The 16,176-nt window shown below is 34.7% G+C and overlaps 1 protein-coding gene across 2 annotated transcripts; it reads right to left on the bottom strand.

The window, feature by feature from the left end:
- Positions 1–2,538: 2,538 nt before the first annotated feature.
- Positions 2,539–8,742, bottom strand: Osi2 (DUF1676 domain-containing protein Osi2). Of its 2 annotated transcripts, none has more exons than XM_074113190.1 (4): positions 8,477–8,742; positions 7,465–7,887; positions 6,163–6,326; positions 2,539–3,429 (listed from the first exon to the last, which is right to left on the bottom strand). In XM_074113190.1, exons 1-4 carry the CDS (start codon positions 8,577–8,579, stop codon positions 3,235–3,237), a joined length of 885 nt encoding a protein of 294 aa, XP_073969291.1. In that variant the 5' UTR covers positions 8,580–8,742; the 3' UTR covers positions 2,539–3,234. The 2 variants fall into 2 exon arrangements, with proteins under 2 accessions (XP_073969291.1, XP_073969292.1); XM_074113191.1 differs by having other exon boundaries at positions 2,539–3,340; positions 8,477–8,738.
- Positions 8,743–16,176: the final 7,434 nt, after the last annotated feature.

Genomic DNA, 16,176 nt, shown 5'->3' with positions numbered 1-16,176 from the left:
TCTCGTGCCTGCTCCTGACTACCACAGAAATATCATCTGCGTAGCCCAGGACCGAGAACCCTCGAAGGTCTAGCATCTCAAGTAAGTCGTCTGCGACCATGCACCACAGAAGGGGAGACAAGATTCTCCCCTGAGGGCAACCCCTAGAAGCCATTATTTCCATCTGAGGTGGGGGATCAACGGTCAACTTAGGCAGACCCCACTACCACAGGAAGGCTACATTACAATGGGGTTTCGCCCGGTACACCAAGGTGATCGTTACCGCACATATATTTTGCTACCTTCACGTCACGAGTCCCCATCTCAGCTTGGGCAGGGGATTCGAAATTAAATCAGCTTTATTTTTCTGTTCGGCATAATATTCCCTGAAGGCGCCCGAGTTTTCATTGGCTTCTGAAATAGACAATTCTAGCTGCATTCTCTTTAAGTATATCTCAAAAGAATGTAGAACATCTCAAGTGCAAGTCGCAGAGAAGATACACACTTTATTTGTAGAGAGTGCAACCCAACAAAAGCAACGCTTATGCAGAAAGTAATTAATTTATTAGTTAACTAGTTTTTAAAACTTATCCTTAGTTTCAAAAAAATGTAAGTACCTACTATATTAAAAGAAACAAATACGAGTGTTTAAACCAGACCTGCTGGAGCTTTTAAAATGATTCAACTTCAACGATTTAGCGCATCTGGCCAAAAGTAAGCAAAAACAGTAAATCACGTCAATATTGTAATCATTAATGGCAATGAGAGCACTCTAGTGGCAAACCCGTCCGACTGATTTTAAACCAAAACAGTTAAATCAAATTAAATGCTAAGCGAGCACATATTTCCTCTTTCAGCATGTTAGGAATTGAGGAGAGTTGAGGTGAATAAACACCCACAAGCGCCAGAACCCAAAAGGCAAATTTTCGGTGAAATCTCATAATTTGGAAATCTGTCAATAAGAATTCTCCTTTTTACCAAAAATAAGAATAAAATTTAAAAGTATCTCTAACAAAATCACGGCGAATCGCTTCGCTTTTACTTCTTTCTTTTCGGGGAACATAAAAAGTCTAGTTCTACTCGAGAGTAAGTTTTCTTACGCGAACCCAAATAATTTTGAATTAGTACACTTTTATTAAGGTCCAAAGTATTCAGAAAATTCGTAAGCTTGAACTTGGAGACACATCAGATCAGTGACCTGAGCGCGATCAAAACTATTCTAACTCCCCTTCATTCAGCGGCAAGTTGCACTCACTAGCATAGCCTGCATTTTAGCACAACGTATCCTCTTTGCATCATAAAACGTGTTTTTAACACTTCTCAAGGTTTTAAATGCTACTAATAAAATGCTTAATAAATTTATGGCGCATGATAAATAAGTTAATGCCCCAATCATTTAAATTAGTTTACAAAACTAAACAGTGCCAGCGGTCTAAACAAGAACTAACTACAGATGAAAAGTCAGTATTATTGAGTGCAAAATGTTTACGAATCGAAATCAAATCGGTTTTAGCAGGTGGAACACAAAAGATTGTTTTTTTTTTTAAATTATTATTATTATTATTATTAAAGTATTATTATTATTATTAATATTATTGGCAAAAACGTCTGAACGATTTCAATTTTCGAGACACAGAGTTCGTCAATAAAAAGCAAATGTAAGTAAGTAATTTCACTTCAATTTCGATAAATAGCTAACTTCTCCTTACTTATAAATGAGAAAATAAAAGCTCATATTGCTGATGGTGATCTGCTGGCTGAGTTATTGAAGCCCAGTATTGAAGTAAATTTGCAGGTGCTTGTTGATACCTAGAGTTGGTCAACTGAGCGGTTGCGGGGAACGTAATTGTTCTGATTTTATAGAATTTACAATAAATGTTAATATAATGATGTTGCTGAGATACTTTAATCACTTGATCTGTTATATTGGAATGTATATATAATTTCGGATTCGGCTTAAACATTAAGTATAATAATATATCATTCAACTGGTTGTGGGTTTTTATTACTTTTTAACGAATAGATTTATTTATGATATCCTAATTACTTGTTTTGTGGCTGAAATGAATTAAATTTCGGATTGTTATATTAAATACATCAATATAATAATACCTAAGTGGTTGTGGGTTTTGTTTAATCTGTTAGAAGATTGATTTGTTTGAGAAAACTTACTTTCTTAATTTGTGCTATTGGCTAGTTATATTTTCGAGTTGAATATTAAATATAATAATATTGTAATATATAACTATGTTGTAACTGGAGTGACCACATTAGCTCGGTGAACCTTACAGTTAGCATGGGCAGATAGGCCTCAGTGAATTTCTTGTTTTGAGCCAAGAATAAACGTGAATAATGTTTTGGGTCGGTGTTCTTTGTCATTTTAGTTTTATTTATTTATTTTTAGTTTTTTCACAATTACATTTCTATAAATTTATGTCTTTAACTTGATTACAAACATACAAAAAAAAAGAAAAAAAAAGCACCGATGAATAAGGCAAATGTTGAAACATGTAAAATAACGAAACTTGGAAAAACTGCATTCTTGTATTTTTTTCCCCATTTTAAAGAATTATTTTTGCCAACTTGATGTCAAAATAGAAATAATTTCTTTCAAATACTTTTAATTGTTTGGTGTTGCCCAATTAAAATTTCATATTAAAAAATAAAATCTTACTTTTAAAATGATGATTACTTAACTTAGAATTATGAACTTACACTTGAGAGGACATTCATTAGTGATTTTATTTACTATTTTTATAATTATGTGTAAGTAGGTATATATATCTCATTTTCAAATAGCATAAGAGAATAGCTGTTATAAAGTCATCGAAACCAGCTTATCAGTTAGTAGTAACAAAATCACAAGTCCTAAAATGGTTACATAAGGAAGTCTTGTAATGCGAATCATCTATAAACTAATATCCAGCTTTACTTTATGTAGAACTAACCTTATTTGTGTACCATATCCAGTATTTTGAATATCCAGATTTACTGAAAATTAAGATCTATTGAACCATAGACAGTCAACATAGTTTCTTTCATATACTGGTTTAGATCTACAGACAGCTCTGCAGTCTTTACGATTCATTTATGCAACGAGTTACATGAATTCATAGTGTCACATTAATAAATATACAAATAATATTATTTACTAGCTCCTTAAATTCCTAATGGTGGAGGGAGATTAGCCATTCCGAAGGGAGTGGTAAGGCATCTGTTGGGCGAAATGTTGAGCAGAGTAACTGTATCCTTGTTTCATAATGTCATGGTACTCCTGTCCACTTTTGGCACTAGGAGGGCGGTTGTAGAAACTACTGTGTCCAAAACTGCCGTACGAATGTCCCAGATCTGGCTTACACACCTGTAATCAGTTGTTACTGTTTGGATAGTTACTACATTTTCTAGGTGCCACGATTTTTCGTAAATCAACAAATTGTTCCAGTTCTTATGCTGAAATAGAAATTATTAAAAATTATATATATCTTTAAATATGTTATACATTTTTTAATTATCTAGAAAAATGTTATTGGCGCAATAAAAAACATTTCTTGAGTCTTGAAATTTTGGGATGGTACTGTAAGAAAATAATAATAATAGAAAAATGATGATAATAATAAATAATCAACTTTAGTTTTCTTTTAAATTAAAAAGTAACGAGTGTTATGTTTGATGATTTTTTTTAAAAAAATATCTAAATTCTTACCTAACATTTCATTCCTCTGGCGCCCTGAGAGGTCAATTTCTGTAAGTGCTATTATTGTACTACTTAAAGAATTAGGGCAGTTACCAGAAGTTTGTTTAATAGAGGCTACAACAAATTAGAAAAACTGTTGGTACTTGAAGTCATAAATGTTTAGACCAGTGTTTCCCAACCTTTTTTGTGCCATGCCCCACCTTAACCTTTCTAAAATTTTTATGCCCCCCTATGTAACATACATAATTTTTAACATTAAAAAATTTATTTGTACACTTAAGAAACATAAATGATAGGTTCTAGGAAGAAATCACTATGAAATTGTTCGCAAAACATAGTAAGTAAAATTTCAAAACATACAATGAAAAACTGAAATTCAAATTCCAAATAATTTTTTATATTTTTATTTGTTTATTTATTTTGCAACTGTATGCAGTACAATAGGCAAAAGAGATGAGTGATAAGGATGGCGCAAATACATATGCACGCATATATATGTATGTACATACACACACGCGCACCTGCGTGTTGTGCCAAGGGCGTGAGTGGAGTGAACGACGACCATCCAGTGATGGAAGCCGTTAGTTCGCCAGATTGGCAAGCTTACGCAGCAACCATCCTAGGAGGTCGGCGTTGTGTTGAGATGGTCGCGTGGCCACCGCCGCTTTAGTCTGCGTTGAGGATTAGAAGGAAGTGTTGTGGTAGACATGTTGTGGATCAGAGGGTTATAGTGACTGTGTAGATTTGAATGGAGTTTTGTGTAACGAGATTTGGCTATTTCAGAAACGAGAGGAATATTGAGATCAGAGTGTACAGTATGATTGGAGACGTAGAAGGGAGCGTTAACTATTGTTCTTAGAATTTTTGATTGTAAGGTCTGAAGTCGGTTGATGTTTGATTTTTTGGCACTTCCGTAGAGTTGTATTAAATTTAAACAATTTTAATACAGATTTTTTCTATATTAATTTATTATTTTAATTTAGTAAGATCCTTGCGCTTGATGCTTGCTGCATAGAGATTTTATATTAGGTTCCAATTTGGTTAGCTTCAGTCTCAAGTCTCCACGTTCACGCTCCGCGGTGAACCCCGGACGAAGTTTACATGACGACGCCAATCACCCAGTTGATATTTTGGTCTCGTCAAACGAAATTATACGTAATAATTATTTACCGCAATTATTTAAGAATTTGGTTTTTTTGTTAAATTTGGCACCGATATCTTGCATTGCATTTAAATGGCCCGGAGCGAAAGGGTTAAAGTCGTGTCGAGTCCATTTTCGAATTGCCCCCCTTAACTATCAAATTGCCCCCCTGGGGGGCGTGGGCCCCACGTTGGGAAACACCGGTTTAGACGATTAGAGCCCAATGCAGGCTGACTGAGAAAAATGAACAGTTCTGTACCAAGAAATAGTAGAAATATTATTTATGTGTTATTAAGAGAGTCCAGAGAAAATTTTGGCCCTTATATTTTCTTTTCCTAGGATCTTTATACAGTTAATAGACAGTGTTGTTTGGGACAACTCTGTAGGAAGCCGGCAGAACACTGAAAAGCGGGCAAAAACTATTTGATGTCAACTGATGCTGACGCGACTAAAATTTAAAAGAGATATTATTAACTGAAGAAGATTAAAGTAAATAAGGGATCAAGTTATGAGCAAAGTAGGTAAAAAGCAATTCATCTGCGGAACATGGTTTGGTAAATACCAAGATTACAAAGGAAGTAAGAAAGTACTAATTTGGCTATGATGAGTTTCGAAAATTTAATAGAGATCTCGGATAAGAAAGTCCAATTTAGAGTCAACCGGCGGAAGACAAATTTCAATATTTATTACAAACAACTGTCCCAGGATCCTGCTGGAATATGCATGCCAGAAGAATTCTGGAGTAATTGGCCAAGGACTTCCATTTCCTCAAAAAGAGGAAGAAAATGCAGATAAAAGATAATATTTTTGGAATCACAGGTTTACAATGACATAAGAATTTCACTTGCGAAGCCAAGGTTTGGCTTATCTGAGTTTGGTAAAGCTTGTGATAAGCTAAATTCAAAAAGGTGGAGGAGGAGGGAAACCAGCTCTGAGTCTGTTATCCATGGACTGGAAAAATTGGATGACAATTTGTACCTTTTACGATAGAAAGGACGAGCATCAATTGTTCCAAAGCGCAAAATTAAAATTTAGAAGAAAAAATGCAACCAACCAAAGCAAAAAGAGATTTTCGAAAAAAATATATACAATGGGTTTATGAGTTCAGAATTAATGAGCTGAACTGTCACAGTCTTTTTAGCCGCTTTCAGTTCCAGATCTCTCTCTTTCAGACTTATACTTCATCCTCGGTTATCTGCTGTGGGGCTTTGTATTGTATTTAACAGAAAAAGCAGAGGCTGGCTCTGCCTCAGGGCCAAGCAGTTCTAAACACGAAAGACGCTAAGATGGCGTTAGTAACTCAATAACTTGAGATAGCCACTGTTGAGTAAACTAATGATGATCTTACCTTCAGATAGCCGACAATTCCTGGCAGGAGGATTATCAGTAGAGCTATTATCTTCTTAAAAGAGGCCAGTCCAAGTAACATTGGCAGGAACACTAGCAACTTTAGTTTGAATATCTTCAGGATCACCAAGAGCGGGATGAAGAGTTTCTTGAACGCTTGCCGTTCTGGTTACAATAATAATAGTATCATAATCGAAATTCACTGTATATATATGTTACGTTATTAAGTTAGGAGTCAGCGGTTTCTTTTTAAGCCTTCCCAAGTTACTCAGATTCTGCCTTCAAATCTCGTAAATACTAGCAAGGGTGACATCTAACTGTCCAACTCTCTCTAAATCTAACATCAGTGAACTTAAAAAATGTCGCTGGGCTCCTATTTGCGAAGCAAAATCCAAACTTAAGTTCAGAAAAGCTTTCATCAAGGTGGGAAACTTAGTGAAAAAATTCGATTATGCCGGATTTTCCCAAACTTGGGCACGAAGGTTACGATTTATTCCTTTACTTTTTACAGGACAAGATGTTGAAAAATAATTACGGTTGTTTTATATTTCAGTGGGTTATGTTTTAGTAATTTACTTTCTCATTCTGATGGCGACCCTACCATCACAATACGCTGCAAGTATCCTGTAAATGTGTACGGAGATATTGATGAGAACTCAATTAGTTGCAAAATCTTGTTTGAACACTATCTCAGTTTCAATTGGTGAATATGAAGGGAGTCGCTACCGCAGTTTCAGATTTGATTTTAAAACTTCTCCAATTATATTGAACCCGTAAGGCGCCATCCTGGCCGGTGATCAGCACATGACCCTTGCTCCCGAAATAGGGAAATGGATGTAAATAAGGCCTGAGGATCTGTAGAAAGTATGTGAGCAGGGGAGCAGAACCTGTGTTGCAGCGGTCCTTCGTGCCCTGCAACCCCCCAAAAGTGCAAATTAGCTTATCAGTTTAAGATTTGATAAAACAGGACGCGGCAAACCCAGACTGAAATTATTGGACTCATTAGTCAAATCTACAAAGTGGGTTAAAAAAAATTTAGCAGGATTTGTGCAAAGTAATATTTTAGGTTTAATCACAAGATCCAATATAAAATTGTCTAACATAATGTGATGCGACTAACCCTGCTCCCAGTTTTAGGAGAGTTTCCGACAGAAAGTTATCTTGCGGATCTTCATACAAACAGATTTGCCTCAGGCGAGTTTCGATGTTCCGTTTACGATCAATGCAGTAAGAGAGAAGACAGTGAAATGTTCCTTTGGTCTCGATCACGTCTAGAAATTAAGTATAATAGAAACTATCTTACTGTTTGGTCTGGCGTTTTTGTCTTCAAGTTTGTCAATTTCCGAGTAGATCTCGTCAATGAACCTCGGTTGGTAAAAGCCTCCTTCAGTGACTTCATCATTCATTTCCATTAACAGGCCTGTTGTCCTCAGGTAGCGATCCGCTGATCTCCTTAAGAATCCCAAGAAACCTTCCTCTCGTAGATCACGTTCAGACGCAGTAGTGGAGCTCGTAGCTGAATCTATAGTGGGTAATGAAGTTCTTACCAATGCAACAAGTTCTGCAGCACCTGAATGACTGCGTGAAGAACTCATAAGATCCAAGACAACTGAGCCGGCTCCACTCTCTAAGCATGCGGACAACCTGCCGGCTCTGCATGATGTGCCGGCCTCGGATAGGTACCCATCTTCTATTAAAAACTCTTCTACCCCTTCTTTATTAGCTCCTGAAATAAGGCATAACATGTTACTATGCAGCAGAAAGAATAGCGAAAAAAAGGCTGAAAACGTAACTAGGACGCACACACAACTGTGGTCGACTGCGTGCTACATGACAAACAGCATGTCCGTCAGCAACAATGACACGCTGGTCTGCACGCCTTGGCTGCTCTCGAGAGTATGGCCAATGTGACCCAAAATGGCGTACCCAAAATTCTCACATTATAGTTATTCTAGATACATTTTTTTTTTTTTTTTTGCATTGAACATACTCTCGTAATATATTATTGATGTCAACTATCTTTATGTGCAAATTCCAAGTTTAAAAGTAGCTTAGTTATGCAAACTGCGGCAAGATTTTGTTTAAATTACTATTTATGTAAATTTCTGGAAATCTTAGCCTAAGAAATCTTTTGATTGGAATATGGACTCCCACTTTGCCGCCGATATGTCAATAAGATGAATGTTGGATGGTGAATTGAACTCCCACAAAAAGATGACTGTAGGTCAGGAATGTATTTATCACCTTTAATAAATTAAAAAACTTGAGTATCCATCTAATGAGCTAGAGAGAGCGCGGTGTTGCTGAGAAATTACCTGCAAGATGTGGCCAGATAACTGTGACATTATCGTAATCAAAGAGGCGGCTCGAGCTGGCAGCGCAAATCAATATACCAAACACACATACTGTTGACCTCATTGCACACACCTGTCATCATCGGGACTAGTCTCTTGAATTAAAGAAAACATAACATTATAATTCTTAGTCCTGGGCCTCACTTACATGTCTATTTCTAGTGCTTGCTACACTTGGACTACTTTATTAGAACTGAAAATAAATTCCAAGTATTACGAAGTGGCCGACGTGTTGTCCAGAGCCTGGAAGTGGGGATGAACGCAAACCGTTATGCTGGAAGGGGGAGGCTCCACAAGCCCAGAGGTGAGTGAGATCGACCTTACCACTCGGTGGTGTAGATAGATAATTTACTTTCTTTAACTACCAGCATGTGTCCACTCAAGTGAAATTTCTGAAACTGAGATTTCACTAGAAATCTGAGATGCCCTCCTCGCCAACCTATCAACAGGTTGGCATTTTAAATTTTAATGAAATTTAATAAATTGGGTGCAATCAATTCAGCTAAACAATAAATTTCATGTTCATAATTGGGAAAAGCCCACCACTACTAGGTATCTATAAAGCATTGTAACTTAATCCAAAGTAAATAAAAGTGACAATGTTAAGAGCCATTTTGTACACTAAAGCTCCAAACAGTTGCCAAATTGATTGACAGTCACATTAACTAAAATTACAATAAAAAGTAGAATTCTAGTTAACCCAAAGACAAGCCCATGTCTTTCATATAGTTATGTCTTTTATTTTTGCAAATGAGGATAACCCTACATGTATTACCTAGCACCTATCTTCTCTTCCTACCGCTATCTTCTCTTACTATCGCTATCTTCTCTTACTATCGCTATCTTCTCTTACTATCGCTATCTTCTCTTACTATCGCTATCACTACTTACTATCGCTATCTTCTCTTACTATCGCTATCTTCTCTTAGTATCGCTATCACTACTTACTTTCTCTTAAGTTCTATTTCTCCTAAACTTAGAATATTGCTAAAACATATTGGGCTCTATAGTGAGTGATACTATCAAGTTCTCCGTTACCCCTCACATTCCATAATTATGATTTCCCACAATAATATTTTTCTTAGCTAAAGTGACGTCACATAATAGCCAAATATCCCCCGCGACAAATTCGTAAAATCTTAGGAAACCGCAAAACAGATATTTCTGGTGAAAACGAAAATCTCATAATAATTTCCTTTTGCGAGGAGAAAGAGAAATTAAACATCTTGGGTTCAAACCCACAAGACTTCTTATTACTAAGCACTAACATATACGAGTATACAGGGTGTCCCAAGCTATATGGATAACGACTTTTTCTCGGAAACTAAAAAATACGTGTCGCCTTAGTTTTTTGTTAGAAATCCAAATTTAATTTGAAAATTTTTTTCGTTGCTTCCAGAAGCGAGATACAGTCCCCAACTTCATTTTTTCAAATGGGAAGGTGCGGTTTTTATTTCAGAAATAGATTCCTCTATTTTTTTAAAGAAAAATTTACTTGAACGGTTTTTTTCTGTGAGCGATATTTTACAAGTTATGAATGAAAACATGATTCTTATAAGAAATTTCAAAATGATATTATAACGGTTTTTTGATTGAATAAGAAGAAAAGTACTATTTTATTATAAATTTTACCCCTCATTAATATTACAGATCATGCTCGAACTGGCCTCCACCATTAGAGATGCATAGACATGCTCTTTCCTGCCAATTGTCCCTTACTGCCAAAGAAATAGATTCGACTTTAACCGAGTTACAGGCATATAGTTATTATTCTCTGCTTTAGTTCATCAACAGATGCAATCCCGGCTTGATTCTGATACACCTAGATTTAGAAATGCTTTTAGATAAGCAGAAATAAGAAAAGAAAAATAAAGTTATGAATAATCACCTTGTTTTTCAGGTATCCCCAAAGGAAATAGTCCATAGGTGTCAAATCCGATGAACGAGGTGGCCACAGAATGGCCCCCCGAGTCGATATAACTCGCCCATGAAATTGCCTATCGACTAATCTCTTTACATGCCTGATGGTGTTATATCGACACGAGGGGCGATTCTGCTACACTGAAAAATACTATTTAATTTTTTTTTACTAATTTTTCCCTCATAGATATTTGATAAATTATCGGATAATGCAATTAAAATTGATATCGTAAAACTATCCAAAATTAACATGTTTTGAACATTATATTTCCGGTTTCATACTTCTAATGTAATGCCGAATCAACAAAGTTAACGAAATATTTTCCTGAAGTAAAAGAAAGTAAAATCTAGATCTTTGAATGAAAGTGAAAAAGCACCATTTTATGTACTGGATAACTGTGCTTTTATTGGTGAGGGAGTGGCTTACGGTGTCACTACGTCATCAGCTACAGCCCGCCTACTTCAGACATCCCGTTCGCCAATGAGATTAGCTAATCGTTTTTGCTTATTTTTTCTGGGAAAAATACAATTTAGATTTTTTTTACCAATTTTTCCCCCATAGGTATTTGATAAATTATCGAATAATGCAATAAAAATTGATATCGTAAAACTATCCAAAATTAACATGTTTTGAACATTATATTTCCGGTTTCATACTTCTAATGTAATGCCGAATCAACAAAGTTAACGAAATATTTTCCTGAAGTAAAAGAAAGTAAAATCTAGATCTTTGAATGAAAGTGAAAAAGCACCATTTTATGTACTGGATAACTGTGCTTTTATTGGTGAGGGAGTGGCTTACGGTGTCACTACGTCATCACCTACAGTCCGCCTTTTCACATCCCGTTTGCCAATGAGATTAGCTAATCGTTTTTGCTTATTATTTCTGGGAAAAATACAATTTAGATTTTTTTTACCAATTTTTCCCCCATAGGTATTTGATAAATTATCGAATAATGCAATAAAAATTGATATCGTAAAACTATCCAAAATTAACATGTTTTGAACATTATATTTCCGGTTTCATACTTCTAATGTAATGCCGAATCAACAAAGTTAACGAAATATTTTCCTGAAGTAAAAGAAAGTAAAATCTAGATCTTTGAATGAAAGTGAAAAAGCACCATTTTATGAACTGGATAACTGTGCTTTTATTGGTGAGGGAGTGGCTAACGGTGTCACTACGTCATCAGCTACAGCCCGCCTACTTCAGACATCCCGTTCGCCAATGAGATTAGCTAATCGTTTTTGCTTATTATTTCTGGGAAAAATACAATTTAGATTTTTTTTACCAATTTTTCCCCCATAGGTATTTGATAAATTATCGAATAATGCAATAAAAATTGATATCGTAAAACTATCCAAAATTAACATGTTTTGAACATTATATTTCCGGTTTCATACTTCTAATGTAATGCCGAATCAACAAAGTTAACGAAATATTTTCCTGAAGTAAAAGAAAGTAAAATCTAGATCTTTGAATGAAAGTGAAAAAGCACCATTTTATGTACTGGATAACTGTGCTTTTATTGGTGAGGGAGTGGCTTACGGTGTCACTACGTCATCACCTACAGTCCGCCTTTTCACATCCCGTTTGCCAATGAGATTAGCTAATCGTTTTTGCTTATTATTTCTGGGAAAAATACAATTTAGATTTTTTTTACCAATTTTTCCCCCATAGGTATTTGATAAATTATCGAATAATGCAATAAAAATTGATATCGTAAAACTATCCAAAATTAACATGTTTTGAACATTATATTTCCGGTTTCATACTTCTAATGTAATGCGGAATCAACAAAGTTAACGAAATATTTTCCTGAAGTAAAAGAAAGTAAAATCTAGATCTTTGAATGAAAGTGAAAAAGCACCATTTTATGTACTGGATAACTGTGCTTTTATTGGTGAGGGAGTGGCTAACGGTGTCACTACGTCATCAGCTACAGCCCGCCTACTTCAGACATCCCGTTCGCCAATGAGATTAGCTAATCGTTTTTGCTTATTATTTCTGGGAAAAATACAATTTAGATTTTTTTTACCAATTTTTCCCCCATAGGTATTTGATAAATTATCGAATAATGCAATAAAAATTGATATCGTAAAACTATCCAAAATTAACATGTTCTGAACATTATATTTCCGGTTTCATACTTCTAATGTAATGCCGAATCAACAAAGTTAACGAAATATTTTCCTGAAGTAAAAGAAAGTAAAATCTAGATCTTTGAATGAAAGTGAAAAAGCACAATTTTATGTACTGGATAACTGTGCTTTTATTGGTGAGGGAGTGGCTAACGGTGTCACTACGTCATCAGCTACAGCCCGCCTACATCAGACATCCCGTTCGCCAATGAGATTAGCTAATCGTTTTTGCTTATTATTTCTGGGAAAAATACAATTTAGATTTTTTTTACCAATTTTTCCCCCATAGGTATTTGATAAATTATCGAATAATGCAATAAAAATTGATATCGTAAAACTATCCAAAATTAACATGTTCTGAACATTATATTTCCGGTTTCATACTTCTAATGTAATGCCGAATCAACAAAGTTAACGAAATATTTTCCTGAAGTAAAAGAAAGTAAAATCTAGATCTTTGAATGAAAGTGAAAAAGCACCATTTTATGTACTGGATAACTGTGCTTTTATTGGTGAGGGAGTGGCTTACGGTGTCACTACGTCATCAGCTACAGCCCGCCTACTTCAGACATCCCGTTCGCCAATGAAATTAGCTAATCGTTTTTGCTAATTTTTTCTGGGAAAAATACAATTTAGATTTTTTTTACCAATTTTTCCCCCATAGGTATTTGATAAATTATCGAATAATGCAATAAAAATTGATATCGTAAAACTATCCAAAATTAACATGTTTTGAACATTATATTTCCGGTTTCATACTTCTAATGTAATGCCGAATCAACAAAGTTAACGAAATATTTTCCTGAAGTAAAGGAAAGTAAAATCTAGATCTTTGAATGAAAGTGAAAAAGCACCATTTTATGTACTGGATAACTGTGCTTTTATTGGTGAGGGAGTGGCTTACGGTGTCACTACGTCATCACCTACAGTCCGCCTTTTCACATCCCGTTTGCCAATGAGATTAGCTAATCGTTTTTGCTTATTATTTCTGGGAAAAAAAAAATTTAGATTTTTTTTACCAATTTTTCCCCCATAGGTATTTGATAAATTATCGAATAATGCAATAAAAATTGATATCGTAAAACTATCCAAAATTAACATGTTTTGAACATTATATTTCCGGTTTCATACTTCTAATGTAATGCCGAATCAACAAAGTTAACGAAATATTTTCCTGAAGTAAAAGAAAGTAAAATCTAGATCTTTGAATGAAAGTGAAAAAGCACCATTTTATGTACTGGATAACTGTGCTTTTATTGGTGAGGGAGTGGCTTACGGTGTCACTACGTCATCAGCTACAGCCCGCCTACTTCAGACATCCCGTTCGCCAATGAGATTAGCTAATCGTTTTTGCTTATTATTTCTGGGAAAAATACAATTTAGATTTTTTTTACCAATTTTTCCCCCATAGGTATTTGATAAATTATCGAATAATGCAATAAAAATTGATATCGTAAAACTATCCAAAATTAACATGTTTTGAACATTATATTTCCGGTTTCATACTTCTAATGTAATGCCGAATCAACAAAGTTAACGAAATATTTTCCTGAAGTAAAAGAAAGTAAAATCTAGATCTTTGAATGAAAGTGAAAAAGCACCATTTTATGTACTGGATAACTGTGCTTTTATTGGTGAGGGAGTGGCTTACGGTGTCACTACGTCATCAGCTACAGCCCGCCTACTTCAGACATCCCGTTCGCCAATGAGATTAGCTAATCGTTTTTGCTTATTATTTCTGGGAAAAATACAATTTAGATTTTTTTTACCAATTTTTCCCCCATAGGTATTTGATAAATTATCGAATAATGCAATAAAAATTGATATCGTAAAACTATCAAAAATTAACATGTTTTGAACATTATATTTCCGGTTTCATACTTCTAATGTAATGCCGAATCAACAAAGTTAACGAAATATTTTCCTGAAGTAAAAGAAAGTAAAATCTAGATCTTTGAATGAAAGTGAAAAAGCACCATTTTATGTACTGGATAACTGTGCTTTTATTGGTGAGGGAGTGGCTTACGGTGTCACTACGTCATCAGCTACAGCCCGCCTACTTCAGACATCCCGTTCGCCAATGAGATTAGCTAATCGTTTTTGCTTATTATTTCTGGGAAAAATACAATTTAGATTTTTTTTACCAATTTTTCCCCCATAGGTATTTGATAAATTATCGAATAATGCAATAAAAATTGATATCGTAAAACTATCCAAAATTAACATGTTTTGAACATTATATTTCCGGTTTCATACTTCTAATGTAATGCCGAATCAACAAAGTTAACGAAATATTTTCCTGAAGTAAAAGAAAGTAAAATCTAGATCTTTGAATGAAAGTGAAAAAGCACCATTTTATGTACTGGATAACTGTGCTTTTATTGGTGAGGGAGTGGCTTACGGTGTCACTACGTCATCAGCTACAGCCCGCCTACTTCAGACATCCCGTTCGCCAATGAGATTAGCTAATCGTTTTTGCTTATTATTTCTGGGAAAAATACAATTTAGATTTTTTTTACCAATTTTTCCCCCATAGGTATTTGATAAATTATCGAATAATGCAATAAAAATTGATATCGTAAAACTATCCAAAATTAACATGTTTTGAACATTATATTTCCGGTTTCATACTTCTAATGTAATGCCGAATCAACAAAGTTAACGAAATATTTTCCTGAAGTAAAAGAAAGTAAAATCTAGATCTTTGAATGAAAGTGAAAAAGCACCATTTTATGTACTGGATAACTGTGCTTTTATTGGTGAGGGAGTGGCTTACGGTGTCACTACGTCATCAGCTACAGCCCGCCTACTTCAGACATCCCGTTCGCCAATGAGATTAGCTAATCGTTTTTGCTTATTATTTCTGGGAAAAATACAATTTAGATTTTTTTTACCAATTTTTCCCCCATAGGGAAAAGGCACCATGTCCATTTTTTCGATTTTCAGATTTTGGCATCATTTTACAAATTTTTTGTTCCTCTTTCTACAGGTGTAAAGCACTATGTCCTATGTTTACTATTAAGCGATTTATGTATTTTTAAAAAGCGCTATGATACTTCACTACTTAAGGGTAAAAGGCACTACATGGACATAAATTTTTTCACATTGGAGATCAAAAAAAAATATTTTAAAATATGGGAGTTAAAGTGGCCATACCTAGTTGTAAATGTATATTATACAGGGTGGAACCGGATAAGTGACGAAAAATTTTTTCCGTTAAACTACATTCAAAATGTAGTACAACGCCGCCTGAACGAGTGTCCTATCTCTATCTATTAGAGAGTTATGATTTTTTCAGGTTTTTTTCAACTAAACCAAACCTTACGTCATAAAAACACTATTTCTCAACTTGTGCCTCACTTATTTACATTTTCCACCTCTTTTTCGGATTCAGCATTAAATTTCCTATAATAATAGATCAATTTCGTAGTAATTTAACTTTAATCAGATTCATTTATTACAATAAGAACGTTAACTTTTTTAGGAATTTAGAATTTTCATGAATTTTCAAAAATTAGCCTCCTCGACAAAATTGGTCTTAGAGGCGGTCAAATTTCACAAAAACTGCTCCTTTTAATACTCTTTCCAATGGTATAATA

This window comes from Rhodnius prolixus, unplaced genomic scaffold (assembly GCF_049639745.1).
Source record: "Rhodnius prolixus isolate KJV_2025 unplaced genomic scaffold, Rpr scaffold_7, whole genome shotgun sequence".
NCBI lineage: Eukaryota > Metazoa > Arthropoda > Insecta > Hemiptera > Reduviidae > Rhodnius > Rhodnius prolixus.
The sequence above is the reverse complement of the archived record's forward strand: the minus strand, read 5'-3'. Positions and strand labels throughout refer to the sequence as shown.

Bases quoted from the DNA above. Each gene is read 5' to 3' on its own strand.
- Osi2 (XM_074113190.1), bottom strand. From the start codon at position 8,579: ATGAGGTCAACAGTATGTGTGTTTGGTATATTGATTTGCGCTGCCAGC. The intron at 7,888-8,476 runs GTAATTTCTCAG...GCCTTATTTCAG, and splicing joins TATCTGGCCACATCTTGCAG to GAGCTAATAAAGAAGGGGTA. The intron at 6,327-7,464 runs GTAAGATAGTTT...TATTGTAACCAG, and splicing joins CAAAAACGCCAGACCAAACA to AACGGCAAGCGTTCAAGAAA.